Source organism: Leptinotarsa decemlineata, unplaced genomic scaffold, assembly GCF_025532065.1.
Source record: "Leptinotarsa decemlineata unplaced genomic scaffold, Ldec_3_MD MMD2_tig00000882_RagTag_RagTag, whole genome shotgun sequence".
Lineage (NCBI taxonomy): Eukaryota > Metazoa > Arthropoda > Insecta > Coleoptera > Chrysomelidae > Leptinotarsa > Leptinotarsa decemlineata.
The window spans coordinates 18131382-18150878 of record NW_027412556.1 but is presented as its reverse complement, the minus strand read 5'-3'; the positions used below and the strand labels follow the sequence as shown (position 1 = coordinate 18150878).

The 19497-nt window shown below is 35.9% G+C and overlaps 1 protein-coding gene across 4 annotated transcripts in view; it reads right to left on the bottom strand.

The window, feature by feature from the left end:
- LOC111508246 (sodium- and chloride-dependent GABA transporter ine-like) overlaps nt 1–19497 on the bottom strand; it is a 241231-nt gene that overhangs the window by 108906 nt on the left and 112828 nt on the right. For all 4 annotated transcript variants that reach the window (XM_074175176.1, XM_074175174.1, XM_074175178.1 and 1 more), the window contains exon 3: nt 10310–10444. In XM_074175176.1, the coding sequence (XP_074031277.1) occupies nt 10310–10444 (135 nt within the window). The remainder of the gene's footprint in view (nt 1–10309; nt 10445–19497) is intronic.

Below are 19497 nucleotides of genomic sequence, written 5' to 3'. Positions count from 1 at the left end.
TTATAAAACATTATAGTTATTATCGATATTTTGTAAGGCCTTTTACAAACACTGCAAAACAGTTTTATAAACATTTTGGCAATTACTATAAAATTTGTCTAACACTCTTAAAAAGTAGTTTTGTAAAAACTTCCCTCACTGCACTTTTGCTACATATTCAAGCGATACTTATAAAATAATTAGAAGACAGTTTTATAAGAGTTTTTCAATAGTTTCAAGTAGGCGTTATAAAATATAATACAGCCGAAAACGATAACAATGAAATAAAAAAGTGTTAAAAAACTTTTCTTGACGACTCAAGAAGTAATTTTGTATTGGACACTAGGAAAATATAATTGATATGTCACCAACTGAAAACTAAGGAATAGAAAGGTTGAAGCCATTTTAAAATTTCACTTTCGCACTCATAAAACTGTTGATGACATTGTTTGTGTTTCGAAGATTGATATTTTTACTGCAAATGAAATTTTATTAACAAATATATAGCCTATTATTAGCAAAATTTAAGCGCGCCACTCATTTATAAATGTTTTCGGTAAAATTATTAATTATACAAAAATTCACTCTGTCGACGTATTAATTTTCTAGTCACAAACTTAACTCACTTCATTCCAAATAATATAGTGTTATAATATTTATGTATTTTTCAGCTGTAAATATCACTTTATGTGCGGTATTTCATATTTTCAACTCATCTAATTTCAGTATCCCGGATCGCTATCATATAAAATAGCGTCGTTCTATAAAATAAATAGGTATCAGTAGCAAGCATTTCAACGTATTTCAGCTACTATGTTACCCTTATAAAACTGTTGAGAAAAAAAGTTCTGGGAGTGATGGTATTGCGACAGATTCGGACTACTTTTAAAGCTGTAGGTTTCCACAAAAATGCTTGGATACATACACATACAGTTTGGATAAATATTATCTGTCGGGATGTTTTTGCTAAAAAGTTTCTTTCATCGATTATAAAGGCTAAACGACAGGTTTTAACCATTATCATAACCTTTTCCTGTTTTTCTCAAAAAAAATTGAAGCACTAGGTTAGGTGGGATAGTTTTAGGTGTTTTTTTTTTTAGTATTTACAATATACAGGGCGACTCAAAGCTTCCAGAAAGTTTTTTATGGAACACCAAGTCATTTCTTCGTCTATTTGAAGCACCTCGAAGTGAATTTAAAACTATTATATACCCCCCGATAAATGTTCAAATTGACCGCCATTGAGTTATTATTTATTTTCATTTATATATTCGGGATACAAACAGAAAAATCCACTACAGTATCCACACAATGGATGTATCCACAAATTCAAAGTATATTCAAAATATATATATATATATATATATATATATATATATATATATATATATATATATATATATATATATATATATATATATATATATATATATATGAACACCCGGAAAAACAACACATCATATATATATATATATACATATATACATAGATATATATATATATATATATATATATATATATATATATATATATATGCCTATATCACAGTGTCTAAAATCAAGGATGAATTAAAAATATTGAATTTACGTATGGTATACCTATACTCAATAAAAATCAAATATTTAGAAGTTGCTGGAGAACTAATTTCCACCACGATATCGATTGTGTCCCTTGAATAACTAAACAAAAATATTCTTGCTAAACATAACTGAAATTTTGAAGAATTTTTCAAAGCTGTGATTAGGAATCGATGTCAGCTGGTTGTTCTTAAATGCTCCATTTTATTCTTGGTGGCAGCAAATATATATTAGCAAAAGCAATTTGATTTTATACAGTTATATTAGTGTTTTTAAATTATAGTTAATATACAATACTATAACATACACACATCGGAAAAGTCTAGGGATATTTTTAAAAATGGCAATAATTTTTTTTCAGATCGCTTTAGGGAAAAAAAGTTGACGGGTGATTATTAAACGAATGTAACTTACAACAAAATTTATTAAATGGTCAAAAATGCTGAGTGCGCATATAAGCAAAACTAAAAAAAATATGGCTCTTCTTTGGCACCCCGAAAAAAAAATCATAATACAAAAAAAATTGGAATCAGTACAAAGTATGGCCTCCACGCTGGTTTATTACGGCCCTACATCTATCGTGCATCGACAAAATGAGATTGTCAATGTCTTGTTGGGGTACATTTGCCCATTCAGCGATTAAAAGCTCTCTCAATTGAAAAGTTGTGTGGATGTTCCTCATATGCGGAGTAATTCTTCGTTGAAGCATGTCCCACACATGCCCGATGGGATTCCGGTCCGGTGATTGTGCTGGTCATGGCAATACATCAACTCCTTCGTTGGTGAGCCAGTCAGTCACTAGACGCACGACATGTGGACGAGCATTATCGTGCATTAGGTGGAAGTTTTCACCAACAGCACCAGCAAACGGACGGACGATAGGTAGAAGAATGGTGTCGAGGTACTGTTGAGCTGTGAGGGAGCGATTTGGAAAAACGAGATCGGTTCTGCCGCCAATCATGATTCCGCCTCATAGCATTACTGTACCACCTCTGTATGTGTGGACTTCCTGGACGTGTCTCAAACGTTCATTATTTCTAGGTCGTCTCCACAGTCTTACTCGACGAGAGTCTGTAAACAAAACTGTGGCCCAATCATTTGCATCCCAGTTTTGATGTTCTTGACACCACTCTAATTTTCTACCGCGATTGCCTCTCGACAAAGGTGGACATCTAAGTGGCCTTCTGTTGTGGAGATCTGCTCCATACAGTCGATTTCTGACAGTATCACGACCAATGGTTACCTGGTGCGTCTGCTGCAACACGTTAACCAACTCAGGTGCCATGATTGTCTTCTTGCGGTTAAGACCAGAAATCGGTCTTGAACTGCAGTTGTAGCGCGTCCTCGCCCTGGATGTTGTTCGGCTGGACTGCCAGTTTCACGGAAACGCCGCCACAATCGACTGATAACACTTTGGGAGACCCCCAAACGAAGAGCTACATCATTTTGTCGCATGCCACCTTGAAGAAGCCCTACAGCTCTATTCATCTCAACCAATGGTAAGTGATGGCGTTCCATGTTGAAGCACAATATTTCCAGTTAAATTGCTGAGCAAGAACTGCATAGAATGTACAAACTCGACACTTTCAGATTCATTCTAGCCGAAAACCTACAGTTTGTAGGTTTTTGCAGGCTTTGTTCAACCCATAGAAATCTACAGAGTGGTCAAGTGTACCAATTTAATCGAAATTAAACGACCTCATGCATTTATTTTTATGATATTTAGTATGTTATAAAAATATCCCTAGACTTTTCCGATGTGTGTAGTTGGGAAATTATCATTGAAGTGACAATATGGTAATGAAAATAAAATAGTATCTGAAAGCATTCTAATGCAATAATTTCAATAAAGCTACAGGAAACAGTTATAAAATAAGCTTGAAATAGTTTTATAACTATCATAAAAATATCGCAGAAAAGTGTTATAAAACTGCTACATAACAATTTACTTCTATAGGAAAATAAGTTTTATAAGTTGGTTGCAAAAACGTTTCTGTGATATTTTCCTGACTATTTTATAATGGTTTTTTAATTTTATTTCATAAACGTTTCTGTGACAAATTTATAAAACACTTTTATTGCCTACAAGTGTATTGTGTTCACCGATCATCTAATATAATCAATTAGCATTTTGGAAGTAATTATAAAATACTAATAAAATAAAACTGTTGCAACACCATGGAATTATAAAACAACTTTGCTGGTTGGGATATGCATACCTAGCTCCAAAATTATTCAACACACTTCCCAATTAAAAAACATTAATATATTTCACCACTTCATAAAGTCATTGAGGCAGCCAAGACAAATGATTTCTGATTTTGTTGACAAAGAAATATTTGAAAATAAGTTTTTATCAATGTAAAATATGTATGAATGAACAAAATTGTTATTACTTGATAATAGAACCTCATATTATATATTAGTATATCAGGATTGTACATTTTACTTTATTTATTTATTATTATAATTTCAAACATACCGCTTATAACATTTGTGTTATTCAAATATCAAAATATCAAACGATCTTATACCCCTCACACGCATCAACTGTTGTATTAATTTATAGTTACACATGTATATTCGTGTGTGTGAATGGTTTGTAAATATTTATTTTTAGATTTAGACAAGTTTGATATTCTTTGGATGTTTTCATATTTCCGCATTTGTCAATCAGTACGTCCTACTGCATTGTATTTTCTCGCAACAATCGTGAAAAACACTTTATTCACCTTTATCTTCTCATCACATTATTTTGTATTCTTCTTTCCCAAGTGAATAAATATTATTATTATTATTATTATTATTACTAGATAATGTACTTGAAACTGAAATATAATTCGAATGGCCCTAGGTAGCAGTTATCACACCACTTCCTTCAGCAATCTACGGTATTGATCAGATAAAAAATAATGAAGTCATTGGGCCGTAGTATTACATATTTACTCAGATAACGCTACGCCCAACGATTTTGTTATTTTTCTACCTGATCAGTACCGTAGATTGCTGAGGAGAGAGGTGTGATGACTGCTACCTAGGACCTTTCGAATAATTTTTTAGTTTTCAGTAGTTTTAGTACATTATCTACACCATTATTACCTTTTTTTTCAATGAAACCATTCAATATGAAATATTTTTTACTTATTTTATTTCAAATTTCTGTAGCTTGTTCCGCAAAAAAAAAACGTTCAGGCAATGTCTGTCTAAAGATAAACCGACCTACTATTAATATATTAATTTTCAAAACGAGCTGACTTCAAGTAATTGGTATGTCGATAGTAATTGTAATGGTTTCTGAATTTTTGTTTTGTAATTGATTGCATATTTTTTGTTGATTTGTCATGTTAAATTTATTTGCGAAATCATTTTGATTTCAAGATGTTGTCAATAGTCACTAGATTCAGTGAATATTGAAAATTTTTCAAAGCAGGTCTTCCAGAAGAATATGAGATATTTTATAATGTTTCCAGTAGTTTCTATACTGTAGACAGGAGTGATCTTATTCACACCTTTTTTTACAAAGATGCCTCTAGTTTCTATCAAAAAAATTCTCAACTGAACAGTTTGCACTCAGAAACCCATGCAAAACCCATGCAAAATCCATTGTTATTCCAGCAAACATCACGTGAACTGATAAAGCAAAGTCAACGTGTCGAAATCATGAAATTCAATCAGCCTTAGGAATTAGTATTCAATGTTGTGCGAGTTTTCAGTCGTGAGAAAGCTGTGTTTGCGTTTCATCTCGCATAATTTCACAGAAGCTAAAGAGAAGGCTTGGATCGACTAGAAAAAAGTAATACTCAAGAGCAAAACAGCGCTAATCAGATTATGTTAAACGGAAATAACTTTTGAATGAACAAAATACAGAATTGATGGGTCATTCAACTTATAGTCATGATTTCAATTGTTTTCTATGATAGGAAAACTGATGGCGTAGACAGCTATTTTCGATGACGAATTACGTGGTTGGTTGTACTCGTACATTTGAATCGTCATTCACTATGCGTCACTATTTGTTTCATAAATAGATTGTCCTGCCCCTCATCCAAATCTCAAAACGTGATTTCCAGCAAGTGACTGGAGTTGCAGTATATGTAATAATAATTTTTCAAATGATTTGATATCCCAATAGTGGATTTGGGGGAGACCAGGGCGAGATGAAGTTCGGGGAAGTAAGTTTATGTGTGTGAAAAAGTAATCGACGCTACGGCGCGCGGCGGCAATATTTGCACGAACTTCACTCTCCGCCAGTGCGTCAGAGCAGAGCAAACGCGTTGCTGAAAAAAATTGATTTTGCGCGTGTTTAGGGCGGTTTTAGGTTCAAAAACTAATGTGCAGACATACAAAACTTTGAATTCAGACTAGATTTTTTTGCCGGTAATCGTTAGAATCGCTCAAACGTATTTCAGTACATGTGGATCGAGACATAATGATCGGAGCATGATGAGATACTATCCCGTTTTGACACGCCTTTGTTGTGAAAATAATATTTTCTGTGTAGGCACTGATGATATATTTTATTGTAACTTCTATTTCAACAAAATTCAAAAATATATCTTTGCATTTTAATCATCTGAAGGAACAATTCGTTCAGGCCAATCTCAACTCCCTACACTGTAGGTTAATGGACTGACACTTATCAGAAAACAACTACTCCCCTGGGTAATACCACGAAGGAGGTTGGATTATATCCGACAGGTGTCAGTGCAGGATTCTTCACTGAAATTATTACTGCATATGCTGTTGGCGATATAACTGCTGCAATAGATTTTCAATAATTGGAACACACATGAAGACCGGTTTTGGACTGTTTGGCCTCTTGTCAGTGCAAGGTAGTATCTATCATCAAAATAAAGTCGATGATTTTCGATAACTGGAAATCGAATTCCTTCAGAGTATCATTCCTCGAACTAGACTGAAGCGGACGACAAACAACAGGTTTGTCATCGCTTCATCGGCCTGTGAACGAGGTAACCAACCGCATATCCGAAATTTGCCCAATTCCTTGTGTAAAGAACGAAAACTTTTCACATATAGTCAGTGCATACTTGAAGACTGGCTATAAATCAAATCATCTGAAGGAACAATTCGTTCAGATTCGTGAATAATTTCCGTGGCAACGTTAGTTCAAAACGTCTTGTCAACTTGTTTTGTATTTTACAGTAGCTGTTCTTATTTTAATTTAAGTTAGAAGTTCGTTAACTTCAAGTCTGACGAATGGATATATTAACGGAAATGCATAAATAATGATTGGTTACAGAGATAAAACCCGAACACAACAGGAAGTAGCTCGTCTATTTCATGAGAAATTTTGTAATTCACGCCTGTGTCTCAAAGAACAATAAGCAAAATAGAGACGCAGTTTCCCGAGCTTGGTCACGTGGGGCAGATGAAAAAAGCAGCTACCAATGCAATGAGTGATGAACTCAAATTAGATGTGATGCTTGAGTTTGAGGAAAACCCACATATATGGAGTAGACAGGCATTCACTACATTCAATGTTAGCCATGCATCGATAGTGAACATATCAAATAACAAGAAATAAAATGCATCCCTATAAAATGATACCTACTCAGGAGCTCATGGAAGACGATTTTGATAGAAGAACTTATTTTTGTGAGAAAATGATGGACATGATCGATAACAATATCATCCAGTTAGAAGACGTTATGTTTTCTGATGAGTATACTTTGTCTCTCAACATTCATGCTAATCGGCACAATTGCCGCTACTGGTCAAGCGAAAATCCTCACTATGAGAGGAGAATAAACGAAATACCCTCAAATGGTTAATGATTGGGCAGGAATTGTAGAAAACCATACTATTGCCATATTTTCATTGAGGGCAACTTGAATGGGGATAATTATTTGGCACTACTTCAAAGCGATGTCATTCAAAGCTTAACAAATTCATATCATGATCCAGAAAACCCTCAAGTTCAAGAGATCACGATATGGTTTCAACAGGATAGAGCACCACCGCATTACCAAGTTAATGTCCAGCAATACCTCGATACAACATGTCCTAATCTGTGGATAGGGAGGCGAGAATCGATTGAATGGCCAGCGCGATCACCTGATCTTTCATCATTAGGTTTCTTTTCATGAGAATATGTAAGAGCAATGTGTATAAAATAAAACCTTTCCATTTGCAAAATTGGGGTTTATACCTGTCATTCGGAGGGGGTTGATGGTAGGGATGGCATTTTCACGTTGAAGAATGTCAAATTGTGATTTTCATTTGACGTGTTTCGGGATTATTTTTCAAATATGTACAGTAACCAAAATAATGAGTTTATTTCATTTGGCTTTTATACACTGTATATTTGTAAATGATGTCTCGATCAAAATGTCTATTCTTTTCCCCATAGTGTTTCACATTTTACCCCGGCTGTGGAGCAAAACGGGTAATTTGCCGAGTTCAAATTAATCATTATTTGCCAGAAAAGTTATGTGATTTCGCATACTACAACGTTAAATAAGACACAAATAAGTGTTACCTCAATTGTTGAAAAATTTCATTATAGAGTTCGATTTTCTTTATATAACGATTTTATCTTAGTTATTTCAGCTTGCCCCGGTCTCCCCTACGAGACGTTTGATCGAATTCAGGTCGAACACATATTAACCACAATGAAAATATCATAATATACAAATTCACCATTCATAACGTTCACAACTGGTGAATATCAAAGTTCGTTTGTAACATCGACTCTATTTCTATTCGACTCAAATGGAATCATTATTGAGGCAACTTACAAAATTGACGTCTTCCTTTACAGCAGGGGAGCCCACGATGCAAAATGGTGATTTACTCGAGCGTCATTGAGACATATCAGGTTGCAAAGCTTAGATGATAAGAAGAAAAAATGTTATATAATATATACCTTTTCATCGGTGGGGTAAGCGGCTATAGATGTTCAAATATGTAGAAAAATACTGTTGCATGGACATACTCGAGCGCATCAGATATTGATAGCAACAATGTTCTACGTATTTTTAATAATGTTGGTATGTTAATCTGATCGTTTGCATGATAGGGGTGGTTGTACGTAAGGGTTAAAAGTGAAAAGAAAAAAAATTAATCGAGCACGTCAGATTTTCTAAGAGGGTGTTGAGTGCAACAAAAAAAAGTTCTCATTCAATAATCTGACGATTTCGATCTGACGCAAACTCACAGCCATTATTATAATGTGCAAAAAAATTCGCCATTTTGAAATACTCAAGCTCTTCAGATCAAGATATATATGGTTCATCTTTATGTTTTTAACGTATATTACGTGTTTTATGTATTACTCTCTCACTCCGTCCCCACCGGTGGGACGGAGTGAGAGAGTAATAGATAGAGAAAAGGTGAATAAAGAATAGAGGAATAGAAACTCGGAGAGGAAAACATAGGTATCACACAGCTGCACGCATTGAACTTTATCGACGAATTTTTGTTATTTCGGCTTGCGGAAATCGTCAGATTATATATTTTTCGTTATCCTTGAATTATTTGCTTCGAAATAAAAAAAAGGTACGCTCGAGAATGTCGAATTGACGTTATTTCTTTACAACTCTGCTGCCCTCCCCTTTCTTTACGTCACTCTCAAATTGTCAGATTACTGGAATATACACCTTCTAACAGGTAATTAACTCAACCTACCTCAATATGACACGCTCGAGAATTTTTGATGATCAATTTTTTTTACTAATCTGATCCTTTATTCCTCACAAGCGGCCTTATATATAGGGCTCATATTTGGTGGAGGTACTTAACCGGGTACAAGGTATACCCCTGTATAATCTGCAGCGCTTTAGTAAATCCCGAAATCCCTGCTTGAGCTCCCCTATCATTATAAAAGGTGAAACTGAAACCTCTGGCTAAGAATAATTTCAAAACAAGCTTTTGTTCCAAATGCCTGAAGTACAATACTGTTTCAACGCGCGTTTCACCACTCAAGTTGGCATTTCACCCTTGAATCTAATGAGGTAAAAGTGAAAGTGCACCCTGGGACTCTAGCTAAAAAGTTTGAGATAAACAAAAAAATGTACTTGAATTCAACAACAAATTTGAAAGCAAGCAAGTTATGGTATGAAATTCAATTTGGTGAAATAACAGTCACAAAATTTGAAACATCCAACATTTCCTCAATGAAGAGTGTCATAAGAATTTTGAGACCTTCCAAAACTGAATCAAATCTTAGAGGTAGAAGTTTGAAACTCCTTGGGAGTGAAGAAGATGAAGAAATGAAGAATAAAACGGTCGGAGTCACCATGAAAGGGGAAAGAATCCGGGTTAGTGAGCCGTGGTCGAATGAAACCTAGAGTAGGTTCCAAACGTTTCGTCTAGCACTGCGGTATACATATCAGTGGTATGTACGATAACTGCGAAGATGGAGGTTATGTAGAAGTCTCAGCAACAACCGACCCACTTTGGTACTTTTGGTACATCAAATTCCATTCGATCGCGGCATACCAGTACGAGTTTTTTTTTCTTCAACTGGAGAATATCACAGCATCAAACTTTGTAGCCTTCGTGAGCATGGGTTTTTGGGGATAGTGAATTTGATTTTGAAAACAATTTTCATTAATATTGACCCCTTCCATAATTTTCCTGAATGATTGACCCTATTATCCCCCGTAAAACAGAAGAATTTTACATATAAGTTCAAAAACGTTCCAAATATTTTTGGCGTTCGATATTGAACAAAAAAATATCAAAATAGATTCATTAAATGTGGGTCACACTTCATCATGAAACATATTTACCTTTCAACAAAGGACAGAGATGGCCCAGAGCGCCAATTGGTCCCCTGCCTGTGAATTGTCCTACAGCTAACTCCATATACAGCATTGGACCTCCTATGAACACCATGATGATGGCATAAGGAATTAGAAACACAGCTGAAACAAATATAAATATCAATTTCATTTCTTCAGTCTCAAAATCGAGTAGGAATAAAATATTCAGAACGTAAATTCAGTAGCTTTAGAGCATCCAATACAATTTTGTAGGAATGAACTAATTGAAAATCATAGGTGGGTCTGAAAAGTTCGTAGACTAACTTATAGATAGCGCTACTAGTATTGAATCCATATGATTATTAGTTAACCCTAACCTTATACCTAACCTAACCTATACATAACCTGTTTAAAATCTGTTTTTCCGTTAATCAGCTGCCGACCCCATACGGACGACAACTCTCAGAAGTTGAGAAACTTGTGCGAGCTAAGGACTAACGAGGTCTTACCTTTTAACGTGTGATTCCTAACACGGTATAACCTAACGGTATAAATTTCACAGTTGTAGGACTATCAGTTTGTGGGAAGAAACATTTTGAGTGAAGCAACTTTTGACGCCAATATTCGTGAAAGTATGATGCATTGATTGATATCTGAAATTCATATACGATATATGTATCACAGACATAAGGAATGAATCACTTCAATTCGGCACTTCCGATTACGTGCTAAATGTTTTCACCACTACTTTTATGTGTTCGTTACACGAATAAATAAACACAGTAGAAACTAAACAAAAGTATTTTCTTCATTCTATATTCAACATGAACTTCTACAAAATAAATAAGTCATCAATCGAACGACTTTTATGTGTTCACCCGACTCGCTAAGTATATGTGGAACATACTTGGTTTGGAAGTTTCATGTATGTCTGATAGTTTATTTTGTTCAATTGGAATGATTGAGTTTGGAAATTGAATAACGTTTTACTAGAGTGGGTTGACAAAGTACAGCTTGCCTCATTATGAACATCGAAATTGTTTACCCTCTGTCTGAGTTGTGTTTATTGAGATTCATAAGCACTAGAGAAACATTTTCAGATCCGTATGGAAGTGACAATTCATGATGAATTTTATTTCCTTTATTGTCGGAGGTTTTCGAATTTGCTTGTAATGTTTAAGTATCCTTTGGCCCTTTTCTGAATAGAATCTATAAGATTCTAGGTAAGCTAAGAAGTGCAACTGTATCTATTTAGGCAATATTGTGATGAATGTATAATTTCAGTTTCGAAAACCATCAAAATTCACTGAGTTGTTTGCAGATTTCTAGTCTGAACTAGAATTGCAAGTTTATGAGAAGCTTCCTGCCAAAAAGAAATATCGTTATCAGACTTCCTGCCCACTCCCAAAATGTTGCCCCAGTATACAAGGTGTCTCACAATCCTGTTGACGAGCGATTTGGCCGTTATTTGTAGATTAGATATAGGAATAAAATACTTTGTCTAATTTCCACTTACTTAATGTATTGATATTAATACAACCAAGGTTTCGGTTTTCACACCATTCTCAAGGGTAATATTTTATTTTTCATTGGGAATAAAGACATTATTATTATTCAGTTGACTAGTTTAGTGATCCAATAATTTTTCTGGAAAAGGGGGTTAGTTGGGTAACAGGATCAATTTTTTCTTAAGAAAACAATTGTATTTTTGTCGACGTTTCGAATTTAATTGAATTCTTCTTCAGGGCTCGAAAAGTAGTTTTTTCGTGTTGATGATAATACTATTATATAAAAATACAAACGAATGTTTCATGTCGTTTTGTGTTGGTGTTGTCTCGAAAATTTGTTCTTAACAATGTTTTTTTTTTTTATTATCTATTTTTTTATTATCATCTATTTCATCTATATTATCTATTTTTTTATTTCATTATCAAATACTTATCTAATGTGTCTGATGATTTTTGAAATAGTATTATCATCAACCCGAAAAAACTACTTTTCGAGCCCTGAAGAAGAATTCAATTAAATTCGAAACGTCGGCAAGAATACAATTGTTTTTTGAGGAAAAAATTGATCCTGTTACCCAACCAACCCACTTTTTCAGAATTATTATTATTAATTTTTTTTCACCGTAGTGTGCCCTATCCCCCGAAGCCCCGATACATTCGTGAGGGCGTGCCAGCATTATCAACCAATGACCACTCTCCACACCGTGGTGTAAGTGATCATTGGGTCCGCGAATCATGTGCCCTGAGCAAGCGCAGTGAGCCAAGAATGACAGATTTCTGCATCGGTGCAGCTGAGATTTCTGCCTTAGTGTGGCAAGCCGGTATGATTTTAAGATTCAAGAGTAGAGAGGACATCATTCCACCAAGGACTCCAATGATCATTATAACCATCTTGACAGAGTGATCTGGATAGGGTCTGCAGAGTTCGAAGAGAAAATCTCGATATTTTATCCGTTTTTCCTCCTCTTTTCTGACGACATTAGTCTCGCCAGGAGCTGAAAACTCCACGACAAATGTCGTTTTGCTCTGGTGGTCGGGAAGGACTACATCAGGCTTATTAGTTTGTATGAGCCTGAGGGTGGGAAACGAATAGTTCCAATGAATTCGGCACTTCTCATTCTCCACATAGGATTCAATATCCTCCGAAGCGTAGGGCAACACCGATGTCTCGTCAGTACTGTAAGAGTGCCGTAGATGGTAATATGGCACAGTTAGGGCCGAGTTATGTCGATGTATATGGGCCGAGACCGCATATGCTGTACATGCTGATAGCAAGTGCATTAGGGTCTAGGGCGCCTCGCGGCAGGCCCTGTACCTTGTGTCAGAAACCTCTATACCCCTCAGGTGACTGCGGTAGACTGAGATGTTGAAGACACCATCCTGGCAAGCCATGATGAACCCCTCAGCCCACTCGACCAGAGGAAAGCGAAAGTCAGGCGCTTTGATAAGCCAAGGTCTTCAATGTTATTGAAGAAGACCACATATGGGCATTGGCTTATCTTTGTGTTTCCGCAGAGGTGAGGTGATCTCTGCGGCTTTTATCTGAGCTTCTTACTGAACGGATACCAACTCATTGACAGAGTTGTAGTCTCTTCGTTCAGAGTCGAAAACTATACCAGCAGCATTTCATCAGCTGCTCGGGCAGCTGCCCTAAAAAGAAATGCTCCAATTCCTGCTCTCCCATGGTCACGGACCATGCAGAGAAGGGGATCCGAACTCCTGACGACTTTACAGGCTGTATCCAGTACCATTATGTCATGGAGACACTCCAAACTCTAAAGTCCACGGCCTCCCTGTTGTCGGGGGAAGTACAACCGTGGAACGGACGATTTGGGATGCAAACTCCTATAGAAATGCATCATATTTCTGGTCTTTACGTCGAGTTGATACAGCTCCTCCCGAGTCCACTTTACTACTCCAAAAGAGTATAGAAAGATTGGAACGGCAAGCATATTTGTTGCAGCAACTTTGTTCTTCCCCGACAGTAATTATTATTATTATTATATATGGAGCTCCGCCTCTAAGCATACCCTGAAGCTGCTGGATACCATCCAAACAAGATTCATTCGCCTAATTGGAGACACGAACATCACTTGCTCCCTTGATAGTCTGGAACATCGAAAAAAGGTTAGGGATTTGTCTCTCTTCTATAGATACTTTCACGGAAAGTGTTCAAGTGACTATGCACATTTGATTCCACCAAGAGCGGTACATATCTGAAATACGCGACTCACTGTGGTTGTTCATCGTTTTGAGATTCAACTCAGTACACCTCGAACTTCAGTGTTCAAAAACCTCCTCATTTAAAATACGGCCGTTTTGTGAAATAAACTTCCTGAGAACGTTTTTTAAAATGCAGTTAATCTCCAGCTATTGAAATCCAATAAGAATCGCTACTTTCGTACAAGCACCGCTCTTAGACCGCCTTAAAGACTTTTCTGCAGTGCTTCTGTTTTGTCATTAAAAAAGTTTAAAATGAAGCATACTATCGTTAGGGGCGCTATTTAAAGAAAAAAGTTGTGTGTGATTCCTTATGAACTGGAATGGTAACAACAATACTAAAAATGATCTCAGAAGGACATTGTGAAGGCTTTCAATACCAACGGTTTCATTTCTTTAGCTTTACAAATGATGGGAATATCGCTTAGTAACTCAATTCTGTGATACCCTGTATAAGTGAAAGTTTCCGGCTTATTACTATACATAAAAAATCTCTCAGCATTTTTTGTAACAAGAAAGGGTCAGCAATAATTTGGGAGAAGACTAAACGATAAGGTGAATAATAATGTGATGAAATTGGCCGAAACTTCATAAAAATCTGAAACTCATTCAACTAATACTTGATATTTTCACTGGACATTCACAAAAACGCAATAAAGCAGCTTCCTGAATATGCAAACGCTTGCGGCTTTGTAAACTATCCAGTGAAAATCTGTTACTTGAATGAATATGTATTGAATTAATTGTACTTAATAATGTTCAGTTATTTGTTGAAATATATTCATTTCTGAAGATTTGAAGATCAAAATATCGTTCCACATGCCACCAGTAAAATAATATTCGAGAATGTTCGATTCCCTCAATAGTAGTTAAAAAAAACTAAACTCGACTTCCGTTTCATCATATTCTATAGAGCAAATTCAAGTTCAGGAGGAAAAAGCGAAAGTGGATGCCAATGGATACACAATGCCAAAAAATATTCAAGGAGCGTAACAAAGTTTACGGTTGTTATGCAAATGATTGAAACGTGCTGAAGCTTCAGGTATAAAAACATCAGTCAACAGGCATAATCCAATATAACTCTCCCAGGCAGAATTCCTGTCTATAATAATTCCGCCTGTATCATTTTAAAATACTCTTTTCCATTATACCATGATTTGGAATTATTTCAACTGACTGATACGGAATGTATTTGAGGAAAAATATTATAAAAAGCATTTTTTGATTACCGATTTTGTTACTTCATTTTTCAATTGGGTAAAGAAGCTAATATACTACCTGGGCTGGAATGTTTTGGGACTGACACATAGATGGCGCTAGTGTTATTGTATTTACTGCTTTTTCAGTTAGCACTAACCTTCAAAAGAGAGCTGTTGGAATTTCATGATATTCTACTCATAATTTTGTGATTTATTTTGCTAAGAGTAACACTACTTTTGTTTTTTTGAAGGTGGTTGACAATGTTTCGTGGTGTATTTCATCAGTTTGGACTTCCATTGTCTAATATAATATAAATTGATTTGAAATGCCTGAAAAACAGGCTTTAGCTAGAAGACAGCAAGAGATCCACAAGGAAGAGAAGCCGCCACAACCAGTACTTGTACTTCCCTACATCAGAGGAGTATCGGAAAGGATACGAAGGATTGGGTCTAAGTATAACATCAGGAACTGCTTCAGATCTGGGAACACTATCCGTAGCAGCCTCTCGAAAACCAGGCCACCAAACGCGGACTGCGATTACAAGAATTGCATCTACCGGATACCCTGCGAGTGCGGAAAATCATACATCGGTGAAACTAAGAGGCCATTGAAACTTCGCATTGCTGAGCACAAGAAACACACACAGCGAGGAAAAACCAGCAAATCCGAAATAGCAGAGCATGTTTGGACTCATCAACATAACATCAAGTGGGCTCAAGCTGAAATCAAGGAGGAACACTGGTTCAGAAGAAAATTCAAAGAAGATGCATATATGTTGTTCTAAAACGCATTTAGCCAAGCTAGCGTAGAGATACGTAACATATGGAAACCTCTAATCAAGCGGAAAACGACCAACTCCCGCTAAAAGGTCATCTTCCGCTGAAACCAATGAAGCAGAGAGAGATAAGAGGGGATAGGTGAAAGTACTCGAATGACCTATAAATAGTCAGATTTCGGAAGATCAAGTCCAGTTATCACCGGAGACGATTGTGTATACTAACAATCGAAACGTCGTGATATAACTTGGTTTGTTACCTTTCAATTTTTTAATTTTCATTTTTTGCTAATATTTTCTAATTTTTTTATTTTCAGTTGCCCTCTATTTAAAAAAAAATATTAATTTTTTTAGTTGTTGCTTGTATGTTATTTCTTTGTAATTTCAGTTTTTTGTTTAATAAAATTGTTATTTTTTGGTTATTCTTTTTAATTTTTCACAGATTCCTTCAGGGATTTCAAATCAATTTAAAGTATATCAGACAATGGAAGTCCGAACTGATGAAATACTACTTTTATTATTTCAAAACAATGGATCAAAAAAATTTCGTGTTTCAACTTCACACTGCTTTTTGGTGAGAAACACCGATGATGCATGATGCAAAGATTTATGGAACAGCGATAATGGGGTGCCCTCTCCTTCTTGTGGTGGAACCTGAAGTACCGAATGTTTCGTGTGCTACTGCCGCAGACATCATCAGATGTACGCCCTTTGACTGCGAGGACGGCAACGACTGATTTAAGGCCGGGACATACTTCTTCATACACCTCTCCGATCCGACTCCGGTTTGATTTTGCCCCAAAAGCGGATCGGTGCAGGATCGCCAGTGGGTAATCACACTTGTCATTCAGGCTTCCGACTTCTTTCCGATTTACCGCTCCGGCTTGATACACTTGCCCCTCTCGCCAGTATCGATTCAAACAATACCTAGGAAGGACCTCTAAGCAAATTGTTCAAGAATTTTAGCAACTGCGATTTAGTCATTAAGGCAATCGGAGAGATCTCATAGAGAACAGCGGTACAGCTCTTCAGTCTGGTCATATAGAATTGGATATTTTCTTACTTGTTCAATGAGCTCCTCCGTTTTAATGACATGTTTTAAATTTAATTTGAAGAAAACAAAAAAAACTCAAATATCATACAAACTCCAAGCGATACCCGTCCCGCAGTTGGAGAACAAATAGGCTGCACTATCAGATCTTGATCGAATGCAGGATCGGAGTGGGGTGGGAGCGGGGTTGGTCACGTATCGGAACGATGTTAACTACTCTATTCGGACTAAAGTACCATTTCCCTCTCAGACACTCGTCCGACTGCATGATGGGAGTCGGATCTGAAGGGTGTATTATAGGTGTGTCCCGGCCTTCAGTCGCTCCAGGTTTTTCCATAGACCAGCTGTCCGTCCCTTGCGAAAGACAACCCAGATGAATCGAAACTTGTGCGAGCTATGGATTGACAAGTACTTACTTTTTAACGTGCCATTCCTAGTTCGGGTTGGACGATAAGGATTGGAAGTTGATCGTGTGGTCATGAGGCGTAAACCACCGTTCAACTGGCGGACGATTGAATGAGTGGAACAGACCACTTATGCCAATCAAACCTTCAACTATTTCCTGCTAATAAAAAAAATGCAAATTTCCCAAATGATAATTGTAACAATTCAGTAACAAAATTAGTAGAGTTATGTTATCGTTTTAATGATGTTATAGATCCAGTGATAATTGATTTGTGTTTTATTGATTGTAAAAAGTGAATTTATGAAAAACATTCCAATTATCACATTTCCATATCTCTATTTCGTTTTTTTTTATAATAAAAAATCTGTTTCCAAATCTGTTTTTCCGTTAACCAGCTGTCACACCCCTACGAACGACAACTCTCAGAAGTCGAAACTTGCGCGAGCTAAGGATTAACGAGGACTTACCTTTTAACGTGTGATTCCTAACACGAGTTGGACGACAGCAAGTGAAAATCGACCGTTCCGACTGGGGCTTGAATCACCGACCAACACGGCAGTCAATTCGAGTGAGTGAACAAAGCACCCACGTCAAACTGACCGGCTATCGACAGACCAGATGAGACATTAAAATTCTATATCAAAATATTTTCTTATGTAGATATTTTTTTCTTATTTTGTTTCTTTGAAAAATCTATACACAGATTATTATTAACTTGTTTCAAAAGTTTTGTCCGTCTCAATGTTATGTGTTTTTGTATCTCCATAACCCAAAAAATACTCATTCTACTCTATCGTGGTTTATACTGACCTATTTGTCCAGTCATTTTAGGTTGATTTAGGCCTGTATTTCGAAAAGTTGACATACTCAGCTGTAAATTTGTATAAACTTTGTATTTTGGCATCATAAAAGTATTCTCAAAATTCACATATGATTCCGACTGCCGCAACTTCAAAAATTGGGGGTCAAAAGTCAAAAAACCGACTTTTTGCACGTTTTTTGCCAATATCTCGTTTCCAATGGGTTTTATGCTAATTGTATTTTCTATAAATATTGTAGAGAATTAAATTTTCTATAACATTTGTATTGAACAGTTTTCCATACGTTGAATCGTTTTTGAGATAGAGGGCAGCGCGAGCGCAGATTAAATATTATTTGAAATCTACTGGTTGTCCCGATCGAAATCAGCTCATTTAAGGTTTATAAATTATTACTTGATAAATAATTATTAATAATTTTCATTTTCTATTAACAAATACATCAGTACTAAACAGGCCAGAGATGATGCGGATGTTCTCATTATTGAGACTGCTATTGAAGAATCCAAACGTCAAAGAACAGCAATTATAGTCGGTGAAGATATTGATTTACTTGTGATTTTAATTGGGCGTACACTATCTCTTGAACAAGAAATTTCCTTTGAGAAAATTGGAAAAGCAAATGTGAAAACGGAAATATACTCCTCTAAGAGTTTCGACAAATATTCATGTTTTAAGAAACACATTTTGTTCCTTCACGCTTTAAGCGGCTGTTATACGACTTCTGCGCTTTTTAAAAAAGGAAAAAAAAACGTTTTTAAGAACATTCGAGAAACTATCTAATTTGGATGAACTTGCCGCAGCATTTGAAGAAGAAAACTGCCCGGTTCAAAGATTATTTGAGAGTGGATTGCAAACTTTATTAGTTGTTTATACTACTCCAAAGTCTGTAGATACTATCGATCATCTTCGTTATGCACAAAATGTCAAGCTAACAAAGCTCAATAAACCTGTACAGTTATCAAATATCCCACCAACAAGTGGAGCAGCTCATCAACATTTTAATCGTGTTTATTACCAAATTCAAACTTGATTAGGGCTTGATTTGGAACCCCAGAAGTGGGGTTGGACAATGCATAACGGATTGCTAGAACCTATCATGACCATTTTACCACCTTCTCCAGATGAGAAGATGACGAAAAGATGACGAAGATTGGGAAAAAAGTTGTTAGTTAACAATTGAATAACTTTTTGAGAAATGGTGATAATTTTTTTTTTATCTTATTTTGTTAATAAC